This window comes from Brachyistius frenatus, unplaced genomic scaffold (genome assembly GCF_029030835.1).
Source record: "Brachyistius frenatus isolate BFR_SWC_R1_liver_20210118 unplaced genomic scaffold, ASM2903083v1 Contig_363, whole genome shotgun sequence".
Taxonomy (NCBI): Eukaryota; Metazoa; Chordata; class Actinopteri; family Embiotocidae; genus Brachyistius; species Brachyistius frenatus.
In genome coordinates, this window is record NW_027210962.1 from 48,227 (window position 1) to 70,787 (window position 22,561).

The 22,561-nt window shown below is 42.5% G+C and overlaps 2 protein-coding genes across 3 annotated transcripts; one reads left to right on the forward strand and one right to left on the reverse strand.

Annotated features, from left to right (window-relative positions):
• Nucleotides 1-418: 418 nt before the first annotated feature.
• Nucleotides 419-15,329, forward strand: gle1 (GLE1 RNA export mediator). Of its 2 annotated transcripts, none has more exons than XM_069724172.1 (15): nucleotides 419-612; nucleotides 1,792-2,064; nucleotides 2,828-2,986; nucleotides 3,952-4,100; nucleotides 4,188-4,248; nucleotides 5,506-5,763; nucleotides 6,419-6,641; nucleotides 7,175-7,287; nucleotides 10,185-10,397; nucleotides 11,845-12,035; nucleotides 12,129-12,258; nucleotides 12,342-12,446; nucleotides 13,597-13,679; nucleotides 13,781-13,844; nucleotides 14,646-15,329. In XM_069724172.1, the coding sequence occupies exons 1-15, from the start codon at nucleotides 490-492 to the stop codon at nucleotides 14,712-14,714; spliced, it is 2,214 nt and encodes a 737-aa protein (XP_069580273.1). In that variant the 5' UTR covers nucleotides 419-489; the 3' UTR covers nucleotides 14,715-15,329. The 2 variants fall into 2 exon arrangements, with proteins under 2 accessions (XP_069580273.1, XP_069580274.1); XM_069724173.1 differs by having other exon boundaries at nucleotides 1,792-2,034.
• A 1,024-nt stretch (nucleotides 15,330-16,353) lies between these two features.
• Nucleotides 16,354-21,963, reverse strand: ptgesl (prostaglandin E synthase 2-like). The gene is made up of 7 exons (XM_069724174.1): nucleotides 21,662-21,963; nucleotides 20,015-20,203; nucleotides 19,660-19,715; nucleotides 18,864-19,016; nucleotides 18,159-18,359; nucleotides 17,950-18,067; nucleotides 16,354-17,672 (listed from the first exon to the last, which is right to left on the reverse strand). The coding sequence occupies exons 1-7, from the start codon at nucleotides 21,950-21,952 to the stop codon at nucleotides 17,523-17,525; spliced, it is 1,158 nt and encodes a 385-aa protein (XP_069580275.1). The 5' UTR covers nucleotides 21,953-21,963; the 3' UTR covers nucleotides 16,354-17,522.
• Between the last annotated feature and the right edge of the window lie 598 nt (nucleotides 21,964-22,561).

A 22,561-nucleotide genomic window follows, 5' to 3' on the forward strand; every position in this document is an offset into this window, starting at 1 on the left:
ACAATTAAACACAAATAGAGTCTGGGTGGAGTTGCCCACAAACTGTTCAGTTTCAGAAAATAATTTAAACTGTTAATATATAAATATATGTATATATACATAAATGTATATATATATATATATATGTGTGTGTGTGAAATTGTCTGAGGTCTGAGCTAAATCTGAAATAACCCCGATGTTATGGTACACATGTTTTGATAGGCTCTTCGTAACTTTATGTGTACAATCAGTGCAATGGTTCCAGAAGCAGACAGTTAGTTGAATGCCGGCTGCACATGCAGGACATCTCCTGTTGGTATAAATCACACTTACAAGCCTCACCAGTAGGAGGCGGTAATGCGCCATGTTGTTGTTTGCCAACCCATTAAAACCTTGAAAAGAGGAAAAGGAACCGTAGAGCGAGTAGCGCGGAGGGCGGGCTGTTTCTACTCGGATTGTCATGTCTGCTGCTCGTCTGGCGGCGCCGAGCGAAGCCCAACTTTAACCGGGATGAGTCGGTTCGGTTCCGTCGTTATGCCCTCTGAAAATCTACGATGGGAAACTTTACAGGCTTTACAAAGTTCACCGAAAGGGAGAATCACCTTCGACGCGCGCTGGTCGGAGAGGGGGGAGGTGAGTCGTCGCGAGCCGCCCAGGGGAGCCGTTAGCCCGGGTCCCGGGTCCTCTGACGCGGCATGTTTACGGTTTAATCAAACCACCGACTCATGTACTGACTAAAGGACCTTTCCATCGCTCAGCTCAGCCGAGACTGTCAGCATTGAGGACTTTAACCACCACCGTTTGGTTAACTACCGATACGACTGTCCAAGAGGCAGTGGCGGAACCTTCGTTTGTGACGTACGTGTACGTAAATGACGTACTGCCTTGTGGTACACATTTGTGACGTTCTTGTATTTTACGTGAGGATTTCTGTATTTATTGCCTCATTCTCGCACATTTCACAGCGCAGTATTATACTTTATTTATATTATTAGTAGTGTATTCACTTCACAGCTCACTAAAGTTACTGTGACTACAACATTTAATAGTTAAAATGAGCAGCTACGACATTAAACCACTTTAAAATGACGTCATTCAATGTACAACGAAGGGACTGCTGAGTACAGCAGTTAACAGTATTTATTCAACACAGTTTTATCTCCACAAGTGTGTACCACTGGTAGTAAAAATAACGTGAAACAGGTCTTTTAAGTTGTTTCACTTTTCTAATCTGGTTAATAGTATTGAGCTGGAAACTTACCTGCTTTCTTCCTGTGTATATTAAACCATGAATTGTCTGAAAAAAATTTGGGTTATTTAGGAGCTTAAAATCCTTGAATATGCACACGGTTTCAATTAAATAAAATATGTAACTACTGTCCTTAAATCCTATTTTTATCTACTCGAGTTGCTCGTTTCTATTTAGTTTCCAACCACAGCTGCCCGTCTGGCTGTTTTCATCATCACCAATAATTCACACGTGAAATTTGTATGGAAATTAATGTCAGTCTGTATTTCTTATACTAAATAAGTTTGTTATGAACTCAGTGACTCTGCTTGGTGATACTGGCATATGTACGCCTTCATCTTACAATCTTACATTTTGTTTACTTGCCCTGAAGTAAAAGAGCTGTTGTGGATGAAATGTCCTTTCTTAAAATAAGAAACCACATTGAGCCTTAATGAGATCAGATTTCCTCCGGTGACTCGTATTTATTATATTCTGAGAGTTTCGCTCCACTGCCTGTTTTATTAATTTATTTGGTACGTACCGTTCCTGTGTTTAAATGAAGTGCACTTGTGCTCCTGCAGGATATTTTGTCCGGCTGTAAAGAGGCTCTCAGCTTGTCGCCGCGCTCCGGAGTCGTGTTGGAGCGTCTCGGCTCGCTGCCCCTGCACAGGTCCGGCTTTCGGGGCTCCAGCTCCGGAGGCTCCAGCCCCGGTCTCTCCGAGGAGCTCCCAGCCTCCATTTTCTCCTCTGGCTCCATCCCCGACTCGTCCATCAGCACCAAGCACAGCCCGCTTTCTGCCGCCCCGCCGTCAAGCAACGAGCAGGCGAGTGAATACAAGCTCTCTGAGAGAAAGGTTTGTCTCATCGCTTTGTAAATTCTGGCTTCACAACAAAAGTGAGTTGCTGCAACGCTCAAATAAAATGAAATCTGATCTCACTCATAACTACAAGAAAAGGTTGTTTTGTCTTTAGAAATTTGCTAAATCCTTCAGTAAGGCAAGTTCAGCCATTCTCTGCATTATTCTTTAACAATCTATAGGTGTGATTTAAAAAAAAAAAAGATTTAACTTCAGTTAAATCAGCCCAAACATCTGTAATGTGTGAACTTGAATCCCTTTTAGTCAGGAAATCTCCGTCTGTGCACACGAAGGCTGACGAAAGACATCTTTGGTTTGCAGGTTATTACGACTTTGGATGGACATCGAGTTTTATTTTCTTGATGTCATGAACTTTTTTTCTCATGAGCTGCAAATCACAACAAAACTATCCAGATGTTTGAGCTGTAATATTTAATTTTTTGGGGAAAATTAAATACTATTTAAATCAACTAATTCAAAAACCAGTAGTTGATATTTTTGAGTGTTAATTGTTGTGTGGTGTGTGTGAGGCGTGTTGGTGATGTAACATCCTGTTAAAAGTGACTCTAAAACAGACTGAATTTTTCCTTTTTGTATAAACTGTTTTGCTTTTTAATAGTTATTTACATTTTTTCAAGAGTTATTTTCCTGCAGGTAGAAACCCAGATGTGACTCTTTCTGTTAGTCTGTGTCTATTTGAACTCTTTGTGAATCCATCCTGAATTTCTGTCTGTTCTTTCCTGCCGTTGATGTGCTGCAGGGTGTCAGTGACGAGGCGAAGGATGAAAATCCCGACTCGGATGTCTGCGAAGTTTCCAGTCCTCCGTCCCCACCTCCCATTTCCCTGCTGTCGCCCAAAGCCATGGAGACGGCCGGCCGCATCATCCGGTTCGAGGAGGAGCATCGAGAAAAGGCCAAGGTCAGACATGAAGAATTAATTCATGTATAATGTGTTTAACGTGTTTATTTAACACTGGAAGGTTTCTAATGCATGTGACTGACAATAAACCGAATGAGCATTAATGTGCACAGCCATTCAATACAAATAATATTCAGTCATCCTCAGTGGTGCTGAGGCAGATAGTTGGCTAACAGACAACTAATTAAGAAAGATTTGTATGGTTTAAAGCAGCAATGCCAAACATTTTCAGACAGGGAAAGTCATGAAATACCAATAATACACATTTTGTTTACCTATTTTTAGCAAAATGCACATGTTGCATGTATGTAGCTGTAACGTTAGTTATCTAATTATTGTATATGTGTATTTTCCTCTGCAGCCAGTATGTAGACGTGGATTTAATTTCTTTCAATGTCGGCACAAACAGAGAAGCATGTGTCGGCCAGTTTTGAACCGTTTCCTGTCCGCAGCCTGTTTTTCTGTTATAGGTCATGAAATTTCATCTTTTGAGTCAGTGAATATCAGACTTTGATATTTGACTCATCGTGGGAACCCTGTTTTCTACTTCCAGCTGCTTCTCTCTTTTTATGAACATCTGTTTCACCTCCAACTCAGAACATCAGTCTCTGTTTATAAGGCTTTTATTTTGAAAACCAAACATTTATCCTGAAGATCTTCTAGGTTCTTAAATGTGGTTGAGTTTTTTGGGGGGGCAGTATTTGTTTGTTTACTTGTTGCTCTTTTATGATTTGTAGAAATCCACTTGTCAACTAATTTATAGGAGGAATATGCAATCTAAGTTTTTCTGTTTCAGATGTGATACTTAAATTTTAAACACATTTGTTGACTCCTAACTTGCAGTTAAAGAGCATTTCTTGGATGTTTAACGTGTACTGGCGCTGGCGTCCTGTGTGTTTGGTCAGTGAGGTGTAACCCTGACATGCCGTCTCACTCCACTCTCGTCTTTATATCTGTCGGCTCAGCTGGCGGTCCGCCTGCGGCAGGAGATCCAGGAGAAGCTGGTGGCGGCGGTGGCGAGCGCCGAGTCGGAGCAGCTGAAACGCTTCGAGGAGCTCATGGAGCTGAAGCAGAGGCAGGAGTACCAGAGTATGAGGGACATGATGGACCGAGAGTAAGAGCCGACGACGAGCACGAACAACGATTGTGATGTTTACCATTGGTTAAACGGTGCATGTGATCACGCATGTCTGCTCTGCAGGACCAAAGAGAGCATGGGTCGGCAGGAGAAACTGAAGGAGGAGCAGCGACACAGGATGAAGGTAGAATTTGAATTAATGCACGGCTGGTGTGAGCGACGTCCGTAGAGCCCGTCAGCTCAGCTGGTGGAGCAGCAAGTCTGAAGCTTCATCTCTCTGTTCACTTTAACGTGTCTTTCTGGTTCTGTGGTCTGATGAGGCGCCTTTACCTTCTGAAGATCTTTAGTGAAACGCTCCTTTAGATCGGAGTTCTTTGGTTACGTCTCACTTTCAAGTGGTCTAATAGGTCAAAATACAGAGAAGTGGAACAAGGCAAGTTTATTTGTAGAGCACATTACAACAACAAGACAATTCAAAGTGTTTCATATAAAACCATTAAAAGCATCAAAACATCAGGCAAAAAAAAAGGACATTTAAAAACAATTAAGAACAAGTGATTGAAACATTAAAAACAGTGACTAAACATTAAGCAAGCTAAAAATAGGATCAAAGTTACAGTGCAGTTTAAGACGTCCTCAAATCTGGTTCAGTGAACGGCAGCAACAGAAAAGTCTCCAGTCTTGATTTAAAGGAGCTTCAGGTCTCAGCAGACCTGCAGCTTTCTGGGACTTTGTTCCAGATATGTGGAGCATAAGAACTTCTCCATGTTTAGTTTTAACTCTGGGAACAGGAAGTAGACGTGTCCCACACGATCAAAGTAACTGAAGTTGCAACAAGGTGTGAAGTATGTTTGTCACTCAACAGATAATTCAGATTGTAAATCGTTGGATTGACATACTTTACTACCTACCTACCTACCTACCTTTAGTGACATGTGTCAGTCTGACCACACGGAAAATATTAGTGATTTAAATTAGATGTAATTTAATCTTTTGATATTTTCTTATGGTTAATGAGTGACTCTAATTCTGTTAAAGTTGTCATTTAATATCAATATTAATTTACAATTGCCGTCATAAGTGTAAATGCATTCTTCATGGACATGAATGTCATGGCAATATTTCAACACCAAAAAAAAGAAGTTATTCCAGATCCCGACTGGTTTTTCATCATGTTTGAATATCGAATTGTTTTCTTTGTGGTATTAAAGAGTCTTTAAAAGTCTTTAAATTTAACTGGTTGAAGCTGCTAAAACAGGGATCATTAAGTTACAGCACACGTCTGAGGCCAATCATTTATTACTATAAATAAATGATCTGCACTGAGTCAGAAGTGTTTCCAGTCTCCGGTGATCCTGAGCTGTTTTCAGACTGTTTGGACGAACCTGTTTTTGTATGCAGTATAAAATGCATTCAGTCTGTCCGTCCTTTACACCTACAGATCCTGAACCTGCGGCTGAGGGAGGCGGAGCAGCAGCGCCTTCGGGAGGCGGAGCACGAGAGGCAGCGGCAGGCGGAGGGCAAGGAGAGGCTGCGTACCCTCAACACCATCCAGGAGGAGATCCTGCAGCTCAACCAGCTGCTGGAGCCGTCGTCTCAGACCAAGAGCGACTTCCCCGCTGCCAGCCTCAGCTCCTACAGCACCCGCGGCAACCAGCTGTGCTCCCAGGTGTCCGAGGTGGTGCGGAAGACGGCCGAGGTCAGTGTAACTCCCGATTGTTCACGCTGACCAGAAAAAAGACGTGGAGCATTGTGCGGTTGTGTTAAAAGATAGCGTGGGTCTTTATTGTTTTGTGCGTTATTCTTTCGAAATCGATGAATGCAGAGTTGCGTTCAAACTCGCTCCTCTTCTTCCTACTAATCCAGATTTCAAATCACAGCCGTCTCCAACATACAGCTGACATTACATCCCCCTTTGTATGAAAACTAATAATAATAACGTATTGTTTGGCTGACACCACAGCTGAGTGTGAGTCCCTGTTTGGACACCCGCAGTCATTCAGGACATTATCTGGTGACAAAAGACATCTAACGTCAAGAATCACAAGTGGTCAAACGTGTCAAAACAAACCTGCAGGTTAGATCAACGGGCCGCTGACCCATTCAGAGGTTGACCTTTGACCTGCCGCACTCTCCTCTACCATGAGGATATATGATTTAATTGTGCTCATCTTCACTTCATTTTCTGTTATTTTAAAAATGTTTACATTGATTTAAATCAGAAAATGAATTGGAGAGTGTTTGTCATGATGTTCAGTGGTGATTTTTAATCTGTTGTATGTCAATCCACCAACGTTTAATATGTTCTAATGTTCAGTTTTTGTTGACACTGTAAATGTCATATCTCTCTCCAGGGAGAGTTTCCCAGCGTGGAGGACATGACTGTGGCGGAGCGGGCCCTCCACGAGATGAGGGCGCTGATCCGGCTGATGCAGGAGGAGGCGGCCGAGGCTCAGGAGAAGAAGAGGAAGGAGCAGGAGGAGGAGGAGGAGCACAGGAAGCAGGCGGAGCTGCAGGCGCAGCAGGAAGCACAGAAGAAGGCGGCGCAGTCGGCCAAAGAGAAGGCTCAGAAAAAAGGTGATGAGTTACAGCGTTTATCGAAGTTACGGCGTTTATCGAAGTTACGGCGTTTAACCTCATCGGTTGAGGAGTTATCAGCTGCCCGTTCATACCAAATGAAAAAGAATTCAGAGAAACACAGACCTGTTTATTTCTATTTCAAATCTGGTTCCAGCAGCTTTGAAGCTCCACAGAGAATCCTAAAGATGTTTATTATATTATTATTATTATTATCAGAATGTGATGTATTGGAGACGACTTCAAGATAGTGAGTTTAAAAGTGTCGGAGGTTTGTTAGTTAGTGAGGAAGTCTGTTGCATCGAGTACAATTTACTGACATGAAAAGACATTCAATGTCTGGACCAATCAGCAACCAGCAGTGATGTCATCGTTGATTTGTGAACATTATGAAGCCTCCAGTTCAGATTCTGGTTCAGAAAACACAATCATGGGATAAAAAAAAAAAACTGGCATCCGGTGGCGTGTTGAATGTTTAGACTGAATAACTGCACTCTAGAATATTTGATGTGAACCCGTCCGTCCTCCATCAGGGCTGCAGAACAGCGCTGAAGACGTGACGAGGAAGTGGTTCAAGGAGCTGCAGGAGTCGGCTGCTCAGTGCGCTGAGGCCATCGAGCAGCTCAACTCCCCTAAAGACGCCCAGGTGGGTTTCTGAACGTCACAATCTTATTTATTTATTTATTTATTTATCTTTCATACACAAAACACACTTCATGAATACAAAAAGAAATGAACTGGAGACAAAACAACACCAGCAGGATACAAATTCAGCTTCACTGTTTGACAGAAAGACCCAAGAAGGAATTCTAGTCTTACATTTAATCTACGAAGTTAGTAGGAGGTTCAGTGACTCCTGAAGGACCAAACATTTAAATGAACACATTCTTACTTTTGATTGAATAATCGATCCACCAACTTCCTGACTGATAATCAGATAAAGGCTCCGGTATCGGCATCTCTTTATGGTCATGTTGTGTCTTTATGGTCATGTTGTGTCTTTATGGTCATGTTGTGTCTTTATGGTCATGTTGTGTCTTTATGGTCGTGTTGTCTGTCTTTACGGTCGTGTTGTCTGTCTTTACGGTCGTGTTGTCTGTCTTTACGGTCGTGTTGTCTGTCTTTACGGTCGTGTTGTCTGTCTTTACGGTCGTGTTGTGTGTCTTTATGGTCATGTTGTGTCTTTATGGTCATGTTGTGTCTTTATGATCGTGTTGTCTGTCTTTACGGTCGTGTTGTCTGTCTTTACGGTCGTGTTGTCTGTCTTTACGGTCGTGTTGTCTGTCTTTACGGTCGTGTTGTCTGTCTTTACGGTCGTGTTGTCTGTCTTTACGGTCGTGCTGTGTGTCTTTATGGTCGTGCTGTCTGTCTTTATGGTCGTGTTGTGTGTCTTTATGTCTTTACGATCGTGTTGTGTGTCTTTACGATCGTGTTGTGTGTCTTTACGATCGTGTTGTGTGTCTTTACGGTCGTGTTGTGTCTTTATGATCGTGTTGTGTGTCTTTATGGTCGTGTTGTGTGTCTTTATGGTCGTGTTGTGTGTCTTTATGTCTTTACGATTGTGTTGTGTGTCTTTACGGTCATGTTGTGTGTCTTTATGGTCGTGTTGTGTGTTTTTATGTCTTTACGATTGTGTTGTGTGTCTTTACGATCGTGTTGTGTGTCTTTACGGTCGTGTTGTGTGTCTTTACGGTCGTGTTGTATGTCTTTATGGTCGTGTTGTGTGTCTTTATGGTCATGTTGTGTCTTTGTGATCATGTTGTGTGTCTTTATGGTCATGTTGTGTCTTTATGGTCGTGTTGTGTGTATTTATGGTCGTGTTGAGTGTCTTTACGGTCGTGTTGTGTGTCTTTACGGTCGTGTTGTGTGTCTTTACGGTCGTGCTGCTTGTCTATATGGTCGTTTTGGTCGTGTTGTGTCTCTTTACGGTCGTGTTGTGTCTTTATGGTCGTGTTGTGTGTCTTTATGATCGTGTTGTGTGTCTTTATGGTCGTGTTGTGTCTTTATGGTCGTGTTGTGTGTCTTTAGGGTCGTGTTGTGTGTCTTTAGGGTAGTGTTGTGTGTCTTTATGATCGTGTTGTGTGTCTTTATGTCTTTAGGGTCGTGTTGTGTGTCTTTATGGTCATGTGGTGTGTCTTTATGGTTGTGTGGTGTGTCTTTACGGTCGTGTTGTGTGTCTTTGTGTTTGTTTTGTGTTTGTTGTGTGTATTTGTGTTTGTTTTGTGTCTTTGTTTGTTTTGTGTCTCTTTTATGTTCCTCTTGGTTGAAAGTTTCAGAGCTCCGTTAAAAGAAACCTAAAACTCCCTGTTGGAGTCTTTAGGAGTCATGAGACCATTTATGGTTCAAAGTCATCTGAACGGATTCGTTATAGCAGCAGGAATTAATCAACAGCAGTTTTGGAAGCAAATCAATAAATAAGGACTCAAGAGATTTCAGTATAAACTACTGATCGTCTTCAAAGTAGAACAGTTTAAGAAAAGAGAGCGACTTCACTGATTTATTTTCAGGAAATCACTTTCCAGACATTTTGGATGAAATCTTTCTCAGCAACGTGGTTTAAAATACGACTTGGACAGAAATATGAACGACTGGTATTCATAAAATGTATGTTTGAGTTGTGACATGACGACATGCGACAGACACGTAGAAGTTGAAGGAAGCTTTCGGCGTGGAGGAAATCCTCAACTTCTAAACCTGTTTTTTTAAATTTAGTTTTAAATACAGTACTTTTCTGTCCGTGTGGTATAAATCTATTATTTAATATATATGTACAATCTCTCTCCATTACAGGGGAACCAGCTTTCTTACTACAGTGTTTACGTTATAGTCTAACTGCAGAATATTGGGTTGATGAGCAGAAACAAATGGAGGCTGCGTTTATCGTCTCCACCAACTTCAGAGTTTCTGTAAAATCTTTTGTATGTTGTGTTTTGATTGGACTCAGACAGATTTACTGTCTTTAAGACTTTTCAAAGCAGATTTTATGAAGCACTAAAATCAACGTGTAGTTTTCCTGTAGTGGAGGAAATGAGATGTGAACAGATGGTTCCGTGATGTTTATTATCCTACCCTGAATATCTGTCCGTATACAAATATTAGGATTTTATTCTCAATGAATTTAAGATACATGAAGCTGGAATTAAAATGTTGACCTTTTATTGGACCTGATACTCGGTACCGGGTATCTGGATCCAGTCCAGCTGAGCTGTTACTAATGATCCTGAACGAACCCACCGTTAACGAGCCGAGCTACTTTCCAAATGAAGTGTACGAGGTGCGATCAGTAGGTTTTCTGAAAATAGAGACTGAAAAGGTTCACAGACTTTATATAAATATAGGAAAGTAATCAAGTAAATCAAAACTGTGATCAAAGAAAAAGTACAGATTATGAATCTGACCAGTTGATTCTGACTTTTTAAGGTTCAATAAAAGTTACTGAGGTTCAATAAGCAGCCCAGATGTTAAGTGCAGAAGTAATGATGACTCATGTTTAGTACGAGTTGGTGACGACAGATGGTTTCATTTCTCTCCTCTTGGTTTCAGACTAAGAAGCTGAAGCTGGAGCTCCAGAAAGCCGCCACCATCCCCATCAGTCAGATCTCCAGCAACTCGGGATCTCAGCTGCGAGAGATCTTCGACAAGGTGGACAAGCTGCTGTCGGGCCGGGCCGTGGTGTCGGGGGGGAGGTCCGTCTCCACCTCGCAGCATCCGCAGGGCCTCGACTTCGTCTGCTACAAACTGGCTGAGAAGTTTGTGGTGAGTTTCACATATTATATTATTACATATTATTATGTTGTATATATCTCAGAAAATCGGGAAAGTCAAGAAATGAATGAAAATACGTTTATTTAAAAAAAAAAAAAGGGAATAATAATTGAATTTGAATAATGACACAAATGAAATAGTTACAGATTTAATAACAAAATAAATAAAATCAAAGTATCAGTAATTGATAAAGCTACAATTAAAGATAGGAATAAATAAAAGCACCATTTGGTCCAGGGTGAAAAGAGAGGTTCCAATTTTATGTTTAAAGAAGTAAAGCTTTTCAGTTAGTGTCATTCAAGAAAAATATCAATGCGTTTTTACATTTGGTCACTTCAACATTAATTTAAAAATGGAAATTAGCTTGATATGAAATTAAGAAGTAGTGCCGCAATGATTGGTTGACTTGTAGAAAATAAATGGATTTTTACTCTTTAAATTCTGATGACAGGTAAAAGAAATTAAACAGTTTTAAACAATAAAACAATAAACTTCACAGATCTGAGGATTTACTGCTTTTCTCATGTTTTATGTCAAAGTTACTGAACTATTTTTGGGTTTTGGACAAAAATAAGAGAGTTTATAAAACCCTGTTTCCAAAAAACAAACAACAAAAAAGTTGGGACGCTGCATAAAATGTAAATTAAAAACAGAGTGCAATGATTTGTAAATCACATAAACCCATTTGATTGAAAATCGACCAAAGACAAAATAACATTTCTCAGTTTTAACATTTGATATGGTTTTATGAAAAATATCTGGTCATTTTGAATTTGATGCCAGCAACACGTCTTAAAAAAGTTTGAACAGGGTCAACGAAAGACTGGAGAAGTTGTGTAAAACTAAATACACTTGGTGGAACATCTCACAACTAATTAGGTTACCAAGGCAACAAAGCAGTAAAATGATTGAATATAAAAAGATCGTTTCAGAGTCTCTGAGCAGTGAACAACAACTTTTCACTTTCTAAACTCCAGAAACTGGTCTCCTCCGTCCCCAAACGTTTACAGAGTGTTGTTGAAAGAAGAGGTGATGCAGCACAGCGGTGAACATGTTGCTGTCACAACTCTTTTCAAATGTGTTGCTGCCATCAAATTCAAAATAAGCACACATCTTTTAGAAAACGATCTAATTTAATTTAATAAAATAGTCTATCTTCAATAAAATATAGTTTTATGTTATTTACAAACCATTGCATTGTTGTTTTATTTTCATTTTTACACAGCGTCCCAACTTTTTTTGGAAACGGAGTTGTACACTCGCTTATCAATTCTTCATCAAATAAAAATATGTAGTTGCAAAATAAATGTGAACCGCGTGTTGTTGCCAGCTGAGGACGTCCTGATCACGTCACCGCTCGTTCACTTCACTTCGTGTCCAGATTGGATTCGGTTCCTGGAAACTCAACAAATTTCCTGCTGGATTTTTCCGTCTGTAGAAACAAGGCGAGGAGGAGGTGGCGTCTCACCACGAAGCCGCCTTCCCCATCGCCGTGGTGGCCTCTGGTATCTGGGAGCTGCAGCCGCGGGTGGGGGAGCTCTTCCTCGCCCACCTGCACAAGAAGTGCCCGTATGCGGTCCCTCATTACCCTCCGATGAAGGACGGCACGGCGGTGGAGGAGTACCAGAGGTGAGGGACGCTCCGACCTCCGCTTAAATACGTTCAGGGATCAAGACCAGACCCGTTTCTGTGTGTGGAGAGTAAACGTCGGATGTCTCGCAGGATCCTCGGTTACCGCGTGGACGACGCCGGGGTCGAAGGTCAGGACAGTTTCCTGAAGAGGATGTCCGGGATGATCCGACTCTACGCCGCCATCATCCAGCTGCGGTGGCCCTACGGCTCCAAGCAGGGGGTAAAAACTCCCCCCCGTCCCGTCCGTCGTGCAGAAGCAGAACCTTTGACCTCTAACTTCCTCTGTGACTCGTTGTGTTTCAGTCGGTTCCTCACGGTCTGAACCACGGCTGGCGCTGGTTGGCTCAGATGCTCAACATGGAGCCGCTGGCCGACATCACGGCAACGCTGCTGTTTGACTTCCTGGAGGTGAGTCGCTTCAAAAAGCCTCATCACATGATCTGGGCTGGCATACCCTTCCCTCCTTTATTATATACTTTAGATTATTTAGTTCCCGTCTCTTTGAGGCTTTTCTCCTCATAAGTCCACTCTGTTCTGGTCGTCATCAAAATGTCAACTTCTCAAATATCCAAACATCTCTGTGGAAATCAACTCGACTCAAACGTACCGTGAAAACATGTTGAAGGAAGACAGAAGTTATTAACAAACATTTTATTGCACACATATTTAGTGTGTCACAATATCACATACCTCTGAAATCACTGATGCAGCCAATGAGGGGACTTTATCACGCAGGTTCTCCTTCAGTGAACCGGCGGGAGGCTTTTATTTTGAAGGAGTTACAGGAAATGCTTCATGTTTGCATGCGAGCAAAAACTGGCAGTTTGAATCAACCCGATGTTTTGGTTTTCTCTGCGAGAGGTTCATCTGCATCACCGGGAGGCTTCAGGCGTGAGGTAACAACTCCCACCACGGCACGTCTTGAACGTACCTGCAGACGTCTGACATCCTCACAGTGTATAAACGGTACAGATTCCTTCTGCATGCCGTTCCCGCTGCAGCTGATTCTTTTTCAGATGGAAAAATAATCTAGTCGGATGCTCGGTGGAGGACACGAAGCCTTAAATTCACATCCGGCAGCTCCTCCTGCTTTCTTCTCAAAACCTGAAGAATCACCTGCTTTATTTATTTGCCATCTTTTATTTTGTAGGTGTCTTGTGTCCTTCTCTTTGGTTGTCGAGTTTTATATGTTTAAATCTAAAAAAAGCAGGATATGTCCCCTGTGACGTGTCCCCGGCGGCGTGTTGAGCTTCGTCACTGAACAGTTTCTCCTCTGTGTTTCCTTTACGTGAGACCAGTTTTCTCTTGAAGAATCCTCATATTGTTTAATAATAACGTGAAGTGATGCAACAGCTTCAGAATATGAGGCAGAAGATCAGTGGAGGACAACTGGAGTGCCGAGAGACGGTTGTCTTTTGTTTTATATTTTGGTCGTTGTCCTGACGACAGTATGTGTTTGTCGTCACTGAACTCCGGGAAGTAAAGTTGAATTTCGGTGTTTGGTCCCTGAAGTCCGAGGACGTGTCTCCGGTGTTGATGTTTTGTTTGTCTGTTGCAGGTTTGTGGGAACGCTCTGATGAAGCAGTACCAGATCCAGTTCTGGAAACTCATCCTGCTGCTGAAGGACGAGTACTTCCCGAGGTACACGCGATGACCTCATCGGACACGTCTCGTCACGCTGAAAGCTCTCTAACATCTCTTCTGCCTCGATTCACTGACATGTTTCCGTTTGTTGTCTCCAGGATCGAAGCCGTGACCAGCAGTGGACAGATGGGCTCCGTCATCCGACTCAAACAGTTTCTTCAGGTACGTTTGGCAGATGTTATATTTTTATTATTCTTAATTTCCTCCATTTGTACACGATCTGTGTGACTGTGGATCGTTGGAGTCCAAAATCTTTCGAGATATTTTTAGTTTTCAAACCTTTTCAAGCCTGATGAGCACCAACATCTCTTTTTCTTCTGATTTGAGCCATAGTTCATTTCCACAAACATGTTATGAAGCTCAGACTTTGATTAAAAACCTGCTCTTTGAATAAATCAGCGCTCCCACTCACCTGATTTTCACCCCACTGACTTTAATTTCACCTTCAAATTTTCTGAAAATCCTCAATGAGAATCCTTTTCCTCAGTAAATAAAAGACCAATATTGGTATAACATTTTTTTATTTTTTTATTTTTTTTAAATCTCATGTTTTAGTATATTTCCACAGAAATGCAGACAATGTGGGAGAGTTGACCAACTTTAAAGACCCATGCTGCCACTGTGAGGCGTCCCAGCAGGGTTCATTCAAACAATATGCTTATGTCATCATAAAATAAAATAAAATAAAAGACTTTTCATCCACAGTGTCTGTTCAGGTTTGGCTGATTCCCCAAAATAATCTCTCTTCTTAAGCACACCTGCCGGCACCTGAATTACTAAATAAAATGGCAAGAAAAAAACCCATAATTTTAATGATGTTTCATAATTGTAGCATTTAAAGAAAAAACTAAAACTGAAACGATGTTATTAAAAAAATAAAAAGATCTCCAGTCATAAAGTGTGTTGATGGAGTTGTTGTGACGTCACTGTTTGATGAAATGTACCTTTGTGTCCTTCACGCAGACTTCACTGCAGAGCCGACAGATCAGCCCTCCGAAAGGCCAGCTAGGCTCCGCCTTCTGGAGGTCGTGATGGAGGCGGAGCCACGTCGGATGTCGCTGCATGACGCCTTTTAGGACCGAGTAGAGCACGTGAGTGGAGAATGAGCCGAGAAACACTGGACTGATGTTGAGAAACCTCCTCTGAGGCTGGAGGGAAACTTTCTCTACATGTGACATCATCAGAGGGGGACGGAGGAGATGAGTTTTATTGACGTCCCAAAGAGCGGATCTCTTGTTGGACGCTTTCTTTGGACATTTTCTGAATGCGTCGTGTTCCAGCAGGATATTTTTATATATATTTATATATATATATATTTATATCTCTGGATTCCTCATGATAACGAACTTCAGGAGGAGAAGGAGGTGTGTTTACATGGTCGGGACGATTCCTCCAGTTTGGAGCAGATTCAGGATATCATGTTTCCATGGAAACAGAAGTCTGGTGCTGTGTGTCACCGGGTAAATCCCAGAGTCCAGGTCACGCACGACTCCACGCTGCTTGTTCACACAATTTTTAATGTTCACAATTACAAACATGTGACCTTTAATGAAAATGATCTGACCTGCAGACTTCTAAACGACGCAGGATGTTATTTTGAAGAGAGACTTTCAGAGCCACCGGTGTTTGTTTCTGCCCGTGGACGACGAGGTCCACGGGCAGCGCTCGCCCGGATCAGGTTCTGTAACCGGGATGTGACGAGAGCGTGAGGAAACACACAGAACGGGAAACTTCAAAAAGTCACAGGAACCCAGATGCTGACGTCGCGCGGAAACATCCGTCCTCCCAACATCTGTCCAGATGTCTGTCGCGCTCGGATCATTTTTTTTTCTGCTTTTTAATGATTTGCTGGGGAAAAAACAAGTTCAGTTCAGTTGTTAAATTCATTAATAATGACGCCTTGCACTGAGTGATGAGAATCATAAAGTTCACAGCTGTTTTTACTGTTGTTGATAGATTCCTGGGGAGGGGGGGAGGCAACACTGATTGTATTTGGTCTCGATCGTCAACCGTTCAAATCAAAAACTGTCAAATGATTTGGACCTTTTTCTTTTTATTTCTCCACCGTGTGGAACATCTGGGAGGTTTAACTGTTCTTCAATCATCGTCGATCAGCTGATCGGATTAAAGCACACTCAGTTTTAAAGTCAAAGTCCGTGTGAGTCGTTTTGTTCCAGCTGATCAGAGGCAACGCATTTCAACAAGGCCATTCATAGAGCTTTACATAAAAACATAGGGAACGTCAAGCAAAAGAAAAAGACATTTAAAAACAAGGACTGAAACAGGAAAATAAAAGACACTGAAACATGCTTAAATAGGATAAAAGATTTAATCAGGATCCTCAAATCTGGTTCATTTAAAGTCGGCAGCAAACGGGTGTTCCCGATATGTGGAGCATTAAAAAGTGAAGCATTTCTTCTCTACGTTCAGTTTGAACTCGTGACTTCAGGGCGTCTGGATGCTTCATCAGAGCAGAGTATGTTCTGAATATTAGGAAGAATAAAAAGGTGTGTTGAGGAGCAGAACTGCAGGAATCCAATAACTGAATGTCTGAAATCAAACATCAGCAGTTAACTGGATTTTTAAAAGAAATTTCCCTTCTTTTAAGAAGACAACTTTTCAGCCTCTTTAGTTTTTCTTCCTGACAGCAGATGGAACTAAAAACCAGGACTTAAAGAGAAAAACGGTTTTATTCTGTATTTATAAAGCTGAAACACGTAATTCTAACTCAAATTAAAGACAAAAACACAAAACAAAAAGGTTTGCTTCTTTTATTTGACCTTTTTACAACTATGCACATTGAGTTGGTTTTAATTCAGTTAAGTTGCAGTTGAAATATTTGCATATTAAGAACATTCAAACCAGCAGCTCACCACTTCTTCAATCTTATTTTATTGTACGAGAACATGAGCTCGTCGTTTCCTCGCTGCCGCACTGATCCTGCATCAGAGACAAAAACCATCTGAAATAACTCGACTTGATCTCGAGCTTCAAACTGGAAAACCGAGAACGAAGCTGCTGAGTGCAGAGAAGAAAATCAAAGTGGATCAAATCAGGAAATTCAGAAAAGTGAAATATTGAGCCGTTTACTTCCTTCGTGTTGACCAAGTTTTCTATTTATTACAGATTCTCAGCCTTTGTGCTTCGATCTCCTGAAGCTGAGTGGGTGGTCGACCAAACACAAGAAGTAGTTTTACTTCTCGAAGAAGCTGAAAGCTTAAATTTCAGTATTTCTGAGTTTCTAGATGACACTTGTTTTTATTTTTGGTCGTAAAAAGGAATGAAAAGTTTTTCTTCTGAGAAATTTTTCACATCTTTTAAACACCAGTCGAGGCCTGAAAATGATCACATTTATTTTGAGCACTGAAACAATACAGGCGGATTATTAAAGGGCAAATAAGTATGATTTGTATTTCCCAAAGACGCTGAATAAATCACATTTGCAGAAAGGCTGCATCCAAAATATGCAGATGTGTTCGTTTAATTGTTCTGTGAAAATGTGACTTCTCTGTCGGAGAGGACCGAGTGTTGTTTTGATGTCTCTGCAGTTCCCGCAGTTCACCAGTAGAGGTCAGTAAAAACACACAGAAGAGCTGATTGGTTTCTCCACAAAGCAGCTTTAGTCATTAAACCGTAAAATTAAATATGTGGTGAGAGTACCTTCAAACGGGAAATCTCTTTATCTAACATGAACGTCTGCGCTGCACCGGCGGCTTTTAAATTCACGCGTGTCTCGTAGGAAGTGGACGAGGACAGGAGCCGTTCTGGACCCCCGTGGTGCCGTTTGAAATCTCCCCTAAACGAAGCCGGTCCTCTGGTTCACCGTCTCTCCGGAGGTTTTCACTGCTCCGTGTTTCTGCCGGCCGGTCGACCCTCGTGGTTGAGCGCCGCCCTCTCCATGCGTCTGTACCAGTATTTGACTTTGGTGTTGGCCATCATGTCGTCGAACGCCTCGAGGCCCTCCATCACGCGGAGGACGCCGAACACCGCCTGCAAAAAAAAAAAGTACGAACTTTTCTTCTAAATCTTGATCCTAAAAACTTTTGACAGAAGTCGTCAAACTTCTCAGACATCGTACCGCTAAGAAACCGACGTTTCCCCGGATACCAACAGTTCTCTTCACAAAACTACATTCAGCCACACAGTCTGAATCACAACATGAAGCTGCTGTTTTAAAACCAAACACTACATGTATGAATCAGATTGAATGGACAGAAGGAAGTCATCGATGTAACGGAGCTGCAGAGCGAGCGGAGCGTCTCCTCACCAGGTCGGCCAGGTTGGGCTGATCTCCACCCATGAACTTCCTCTTCTTCCCGACGGCGGCCACCCACTCGTCCACGGCCTTGTAGAGCTCCTGCCTGACGTCGTCCTGCAGGTTGTGTCTAAACATTCACATTCACACGAGGGATGATGGCGAGACGTTCACGCCTGAACTGAGATGAACACATTTGGACCGTGACTGACGTCACTCACCGACTCTTCAGCCTCTTGGAGATGAGGAACATGGCCGCCGCGCCCACGTATTTGGCGAAGAAGCCTTCGAAAGTACTGAACTTCCCCTCGCGCACGATGTAGTCGAAGGAGGCCAAGGCCTCGCCGGTGGTCCGGTACACGTTGGGAGATATGAGGTGCACGAGCCAGTCGTCGGCCCACTGACGCCACTTCATCTCCTCTCTGAAGACAGCAAGGAGAACAAACACGGTACAGAACAGGAAACCACCAATCAGGCTCAAACAGCCAATCAGGAGCCAGAGAGCGACTGCTGCACCGTCATTGGATGGAAGCTGAGCTGTCATTCATGTGTATGCTTCAAGGCTGTGTGTGTGTGATGGTGTGTGTGTGTGTGTGTGTGTGTGTGTGTGTGTGTGTGTGTGTGTGTGTGTGTGTGTGTGTGTGTGTGGTGTGTGTGTGTGTGTGATGGTGTGTGTGTGTGTGTGTGTGTGTGTGTGTGTGTGTGTGATGGTGTGTGTGTGTGTGTGTGTGATGGTGTGTGTGTGTGATGGTGTGTGTGTGATGGTGTGTGTGTGTGTGTGTGTGTGTGTGTGTGTGATGGTGTGTGATGGTGTGTGTGTGTGTGTGTGTGTGTGTGTGTGTGTGTGTGTGTGTGTGTGTGTGTGTGTGTGTGTGTGTGTGTGTGTGATGGTGTGTGTGTGTGTGTGTGTGTGTGTCCACCCTCACTTCTGCCCCCCCTTCTCCAGGTAGGTTCCAGAGGTGTCGGCCTCATTCAGCATCAACCAGTACTTGTTGCTGAACTCCGTCACCTCTTTCCCTCGATCGTTGACAGACTTCATCTCCGGGTAGCAGCGCAGGATGTCGGTCATGCTCTTCTCCCTCAGGGACAAACGGGGTTTCATTACATTATTTATGCTTCCTATATCCATTTTAATTCATTTTATCGGTTGTTTTTCACCATTTAGTAACTCCAAGGATCCCTTTAAATGGGGTTGGTTTTAAATGTTGATCTCCTTTGCTGAAGTTTAATATAAAAAACATTTAATTATTTAAACGGTAAGATCACAGTGACAGAAATATATCTTCTCTCCAGCGTCCTCGCAGAAAGTTTGAGTTTTATTTGCTAGCCCTCTCATCTTCAAATGTATTTCATCTGTTGATTAATTATTTGATTATAAAATGTCACAAATGGTGAATAATGACCGTTATAACTTCCCACAGTTCACGGCGACGTCTTCAAATGTCTCGTTTTGACCAAAAGCCGAAGATACTCAACACTTATGTCAAAGAAAAGAAGCTGGAACGTGATATTTCTTGGCACTTCTGCTTTCAAAAATTTGACAAAATAATGATTTTTCTGTGAATTAACCCTGAATGACAAAAGGATAAATGTTGTAAATGCACCCTAAAAGCTGCATTCCCCCCCGTGCTGCATGTTCTCCCTCAAACATGAGGCTCACAGGATATCTGAGGTTGAACGTGTTTCTCATTAAATAACATTTGAATAAAAGCGCCGACTTACTTGTTGATTAAATAAGTCTTGATGGAGCTGATGATGACAGACGAGTCGTTCAGTTGCTGCAGACGAGACACAAAAGAGAGAAAAGACAACGAGACGTTATGGACATTAAAAAAAAGATGCATATTTTTCAACTATTTCTTTTCCAAATTTAAGTGGATGATGTTTTTTGTTTTTTGTTTTTTTACTCAAATTGCGGTGGCTTCATTTTGTGGCTTCAAATGAGGATTTTGGTGTCGAAAGTGCAAAATATATTAAAAGAATTCAGTAAACTGCTCAACTTGTGGATTTGAAGCCGTTTCGTTTCAGATGAGCAGATTTCAGCACAAATCGAGCTGCCGACGTTCGACCGACTCACCACGTCGTCGCCCACCATCAGGATGGGCACCTTTCTGTAGGTGGACCACTTGATCTCCTTCCTCATCACCGGGTTCACCTCCACGACGTCGTACGGCAGCCCGTGGTAGTCGAGGAACGCTCGCACCTTGCTGCAGAACGGGCAGGTTTTGTACTGGTACAGGATCAACTTCAGACCTCCTGCTGAGACCTGCAACGAGGAAAGTGGATTCTTCCAACCTTATTGGCTTAAAGAGATGCACGCCATGTGGTCGAAAGTATATGGACACCTGTATTGGTTGATTTTATATGAAAGGGAAATATCTTAATAACTTCAATTTACTGATAGAATCACAACTACTCCCATGTACTTGCTGCTAAAACGATGTTTCTGATTTTAAAATTTCAAGCAGGACAACTGCTTGTTGAAAGTCGGGACGCTGTGTTAAATCATGAAAACCTGAATTTAACTCAAAACAGAAAGAAACAAACCAAAAGTTGAAACTGAGAATTTTTTCTTGTTTTCTGAAAAATATATTCTCATTTTGAATTTGATGGCAGCAACATGTCTGGACGGGTTCACCACTCTGAAAGACTGTGGGCAAATAGTTCAACAATCTAAGAATAATGTTCCTCAACGTAAAACTACAAAGAATTAGTGGATTTCATCGTCAACGGTTCATAATATCATTAAAAGATTCAGAGAATCTGGAGAAATCTCTGAACACAAGGGACAAGGCTGGAAACCAATATTGGATGGTGGTGATCTTCGGGCCCTCAGGCAGCACTGCATTAAAAACACACTATTCTGGAGTGGAAATCACTGCATGGGCTCAGGAACACTTGTGAAAACCATCGTCTGTGAACACAGTTCATCGCTGTGTCCACAAATGATGTTAAAACTCTCCAAAGAAGAAACCAGATAGAAACATGATCCAGAAACACCGCCGCCTTCTCTGGACCGAGATCATTGAAGATGGACTGAGGTGAAGTGGACAACTGTCCTGAGGTCTGATGGATCACAATCTGAGATTCTGTTTGGAAATCATGGACGCTGCATCCTCCAGGTTAAAGAGGAGAGGGACCATCCAGCTTGTTATCAGCTCAGTTCTACAGCCAGCATCTGTGATGAAAAGGAGACCCTGAACTGTGTCGTAGCTGAAATCCTGTATCAGGCAAGAATGGGACCACATTTCACTTTCAAAACTCCAGTAACTGGTCTCATCGGTTCCCAAATGTTTACAGAGTGTTGTTAAAAGAAGGTGAACATGATCCTGGAACAACTTTAGAGACGTGTTGCTGACATTAAATTTAAAATAAGCACGTATATTATCAAACATTAAAATTCCTCAGTGAACATTTGATGTCTGCTGATTTCCAAATCATCACAATCTGTAAAAAATAAGCTTTAATAAATAGAAGTTTGTTTGTTTGTTGCACTGATGACTCCGTGATGATCACGTGTCTTTATGATGCACTGCTGTTCAATCTGACAACTGCATTCATGTGTTCAACCCTAAAACACGTTTCCAGCTGACTGCAGTGAAAACAGGTGACGAGGAGAGACTCGGTCAAAGCTGACAGCAGCTGATCCTTCTGCACACCTGCAGTCACTGGAGGACGGACAGTCGAGATTAGAGGGACGCAGTTTCCATGGTTACGGGCTCACCTTGGTCTCCTCCTCGGCCAGGTGCTGCTGGACGGTCATCTTCACGGTCTGGTACAAACCCAGACCTCCGCCGAGCAGGAAGGCGCAGCCCAGCGCCCTGCCGCCTCCTGCCCGCAGAGAGGAGAGCAGCTTGGACCGGACCACCGGCCCCCTGGAGCCGGACGCCCTCCCGGACCCGCGCGCGCCCACATTCCCCAGCAGGTAGGAGACGGTGCCGGACCGGTGAGCTGACGGAGACCCCAGAAAGGACCAGCCGACCTTACGGAGCGCTCTGGTGCAGGCGGCTGCCATGTTGGTTTTACATAAAGTCCCATAATGCACCGCGAGGGAAACTGAAAGGGTTTTGCTACCCTGAATTCAGTCTGTCAGGCTGTTTAACATCAGGTGACGATCAAAGGCAAAACTTAGGAGGCTGGCGACGAAAGGGAACCATGGGGGGCCTGACAAGACCCATCAAAGAACATATCTGGTTGGATCACTGAACGAGAACCTGCGGGTTCAGAGACATAATAATAATAACAACAACAACAATAAACTATTTGTATTGCACCTTTCATACAAGAAATGCAGCTCAAAGTGCTTCACAGCAAGACATTTACATGCAGTGTTTGACATAAAGGAACATTTAAAAACATAGAAAAGAAATAAAATGCATAAGAACAGATTAAATGCATAAAATTAAACACAAAAGGAGTTAAAATATAAAATACAGCAACAGCAATCAAGTGTAGAGCGGCTGATTACGTCCTATATTTAAATGTTTTACATCCACAAAAATGGAAAACAGCGAAGCAAAAAGGTCACTAGTAGTTGTTTTTAAAGTCAAAAGAAGAGAATGTCCTCGAAGAAATCTGAAATGACCGTAACTGTGATAAAGATGCAACAATTTACGATGACAAC